Source organism: Cariama cristata, unplaced genomic scaffold, assembly GCF_000690535.1.
Source record: "Cariama cristata isolate BGI_N322 unplaced genomic scaffold, ASM69053v1 scaffold29524, whole genome shotgun sequence".
Taxonomy (NCBI): Eukaryota; Metazoa; Chordata; class Aves; order Cariamiformes; family Cariamidae; genus Cariama; species Cariama cristata.
The window spans coordinates 292-4,053 of NW_009615186.1; the positions used below are offsets into that span (position 1 = coordinate 292).

Sequence of the window (3,762 nt, forward strand, 5' to 3'; positions counted from 1 at the left end):
CTTTAGTAAGTGTTTGGGGTTTTGTGTGTTTCGACTTTGTAAACTGATTTGCAATGACTTTTGAGAAATCTCCGAGTGAAAAGCTGTGAGTTGCGTAGAGGTCATATCAACGAAAAAATAGCCTTTCAAGATGAAAATGTTTGAGACCCTTATAAGGCTTTTGTTTGATAATAATTCCCGTAATTCTAAGTCTGCTTAGTGCAGACATTTCAAAGGCACATATTCTTGCCCTTAGGCATTTATTGAACCTCACTGACAAAGAGAAACGAGGCCTTTGATTAGACTGTTAATGTAATGTGTCCGTTGCTTTTTCGGGACGGGGAGGGGGAAGTAGTGAGGTGGAAACGTTCCTTTTTAATAGTGATATAAACTGCCATCCTTTCAAGTGGTTGCACTAAAACATTTTTTTCTTAAAATTGATTAAAAGAAATTGTTTTCAAGGAACTTGGGAATTAAATTTTCATGTGAAGCTTTGAATTCTGTTTGGTTAGATTTCTCTGGCTTTATTTGCCTATCCTCCAGAAAGACCAAACAAAATTAAATTACACAGTCGGATTTAAGAATATTTTGGGAAAGATATATTTAGCACAGTCATACAGAACTTTAAATATTCCTGTGACTTTTCTCTTTATGTTGTCTTAGAGAATACCTTTGCTCTTACTCTGTCCTGCACAGTGCAACTCATATTAGTCATACTTTATTTTAATGGAAACTTTGCTTACAGTTGATACGTGATATTTTGTGAGTAGTAACCAGTGTAACTGCTTATGTTGTTGACTGCTGTTACAAAGTAAGTGTTCACAAAACTTACCAAAATGTGTTTTTTAGCTTCTGAAACTGAGTTAATTTCTGGTGGATCTGATAAACAACTCATTCTTTGGGAATGGAATGGAACAGGAACGTGGAATAATCAGGTAAGCAGGAATAACCTCTTTTTAAAACTCTCCCTGCCCTAGTTTGTCACATACCATAAATTATCTGTTTTGTTTGTATTTCTAACTTGTATCTCTTCATTTTATCTCGACTGTTGAACCTCGTGTGTATCTCCTTCAAAATGTTGGTATTCTAGCAAGCTATGTTTTACTTTGAATGCTGTTTCTTCTTTTCTGTGGTTTATCTTTTTCAAATCAGCCTTCATTAAGAAATTAGCTAACCAATCATCAAGTGGATTTGTCTAGCATGTCTAAAAGATCCTGTTTGTCTGTTCTTGAGTCATCAGCTTTCTGATCTCATGTAGCACTTTCCCTTAAACTGCCTTAAAATCTTCAAACGATGAGGTTCATTTTGAGTTGACATTTCCTGTACCGTACCTTTCTTTCTCATTTCTTTATGTCCATTTCTAGTGATTTATGATCAATCTGTGTAACAGCATACTGTTTGTGTATAGGTACTCTTACTAGGATGGTATACAAATTGGGGTAGGTGCTTGAAAAAAAAATAAATAAATTGTGCAACGATTGAGTTTTGTCAGAGAAATTGAGAAAAGTAAGGAGACATGCTAATTTCTTATTCATATTGTAAAATGTAAGGCAAAGGATGGAGCATGGTGTAAAAGAGCCTTCAGAATGAACTGAAATTTAGGTGAAAAGAATACTTTCATTTATTATGTAACTTCTAAAATCTTTCTTATTAGGCATTTGTTTGTGAATGGTAGGTAATGCATTTCATAGGCTATCGCAAACTAGATTAGACTTGGCATTTTAAATGCACGAGAATGCATACTAGGGGGAAATGCACCTAGTTTGATGGGGGAACGTTCCCAGAGGTGAGTAATTTCTCATCCTGATCCATTGTAACTGTTTACATATTTATTAAAAATAACTTACAGATTTTTTTTTATTAACCTTTCCCACTGATGTGGTGCACAGCCTTATGGTAGTCTTTGTAAAAGAATGTGGCTAAGTGTGTACATTTTAATGACAGTTCTAGACTAGTGTAAATTCTTAAAAACAGGCAAAGTTCTGTATTGGACCAATCAGAAATTCTTACTGGGGCTTACCAGGCTATATTTTGGAAAGAGATGTCACTTGCATTTATGACAAAATTTTGGGTAAATGCTGACAACTTCTGGTCACAGAATTAAAAGCTTCTCATTTTACTCTTTGTGTTTATGAGGAACAGATTACAATTTGAATCACCTGTATTCATTCATTTAGAAAAGTAGGTACTTAAGTCTAAATTTAGAGTTTTTGATTTTCATGTCGGTATTTTGAAGGAGTAAAAAACTGTTTTGATTGGCAAGAACACACTAAACATTGCTGCTAGAGCTGCTGTAGCTACTTATTCCGTTGTGTTCTCTGCTCTGTCTCCTTCACTAAGGTTCTCCAAACTTTCCTGAATTGTTCCTTAGGATGAGGGGCAAGAGAAGGAGAAAAAGGAAGGCAAACTGTTCTTTCTAACTTCTATAGGTTTCCAGCTTTCTTCAAGGAATGGTGAGGTTTGTATAGTGTACACAGGAATATCCAATTCTGTTCAGCTTTGGACAAAATCTTATTGAATTAATAGTGCTTACTGCTGTATCCCTTCTCGGTGTTTTCCTGGAATACACTATAGCTTAAGCATAGCTTCGCAGATATTCTGCCATCACAGGTATACAGCTTGTTTTAAGTATTATTTTATTTCTTAAAATGGCTTTAAAAAATCTCTCAGATAAGTTACTGGAATTTAAAACTTTGTAAAACTTTCTGATGTGTTCAGCTTGTGAAAAGCATTCCTCTCAAAGGCCATGCTGAAGCTGTTTGTGCTGTGGATGCTGTCTGCCAGTCAAATGAACCTGATTTAAATCTGCTGATAGCTTCTGCAGCTTCTGACTCCACTGTGAGAATCTGGTCTCGGCGTGGTTCAGAAGGTAACTTGTTTTTAAACATTAGAGGCAATGTGCTGGCTTAATAAAAATGATGAGTGCTTTATCCATTGAAGTACTAGGCTAAATACTAATATCTTTTAATGTAACTTCATTGATTTCTCTTTAAACTTTGGTACATCAAACCACTGTATTGCTCTTTGAAAGATGAGGCTTATGCTAGTTTAACAGCTTTGGGTCAGCTTTGTTCTGCAGAATGATTTGTTTTTCATCAGTGTTGGCTGAATTTACTGTTTCTTTTTAATGTGTATTCAGAATCTGATAATCTCTGAACCATCATTTTGCCCTGTAACATAGGGCAGACTAGCTGTATGTGTGTGTGAAGTAAAATTGCATAGTGAAATGATTAATGCTGACATTAAAAAGGTGAGGTTAAACTAGTCACTTGTTTCTTACTATTGACTTGAGTCCGCTGAAGTTTGGGATAATAGGATCTTGACCTTCTGGTGAACTAGGCCCTTGCATGGACACATCGGAGAACAGCTCTTTCAAATGCATAAGAAATAAATAGGGTGGATAATCCAGATTTAAAGTGTTATTTGCTAGATGAGTTGTACTGACTGCATCTCTGGAGCTGCTTTCTTCCTTATCTGGTGTACTTGGGGATTTCACATTGCCATGGGAGAAACAGATGGGAGTTGCCAATCTTCAGTCCATCTGCTCCTAAAGAACACCATGAAGTCCTGTCCTTTTCTTTTTGTCTTGCTGTTGTGCGTTCCAGTGATGGAAGGACCAATTCTGCTTCTGTAGAGAGGTTTTTCCGCTATCCTGTTGGTTACTCAGTTCTTGATGGCTTACCAGTTTAACCGCTTCTAGTATCTCAGGGGTGTTGGCAGGTTTTTGCTCATCTCTCTATCTGCTCTTGTGGCAAATGGATTCAGTTTTAGCTTCCTGTGTAG

At 36.3% G+C, this 3,762-nt stretch overlaps 1 protein-coding gene across 1 annotated transcript in view; it reads left to right on the forward strand.

The window, feature by feature from the left end:
• Positions 1 to 828: 828 nt before the first annotated feature.
• Positions 829 to 3,762, forward strand: part of ELP2 (elongator acetyltransferase complex subunit 2) — a gene marked incomplete at both ends in the record, with an annotated part of 31,596 nt that continues 28,662 nt past the window's right edge. The window contains 2 exons of the mRNA XM_009699721.1: positions 829 to 914; positions 2,698 to 2,848. Coding sequence (XP_009698023.1) covers positions 829 to 914; positions 2,698 to 2,848 — 237 coding nt within the window. The remainder of the gene's footprint in view (positions 915 to 2,697; positions 2,849 to 3,762) is intronic.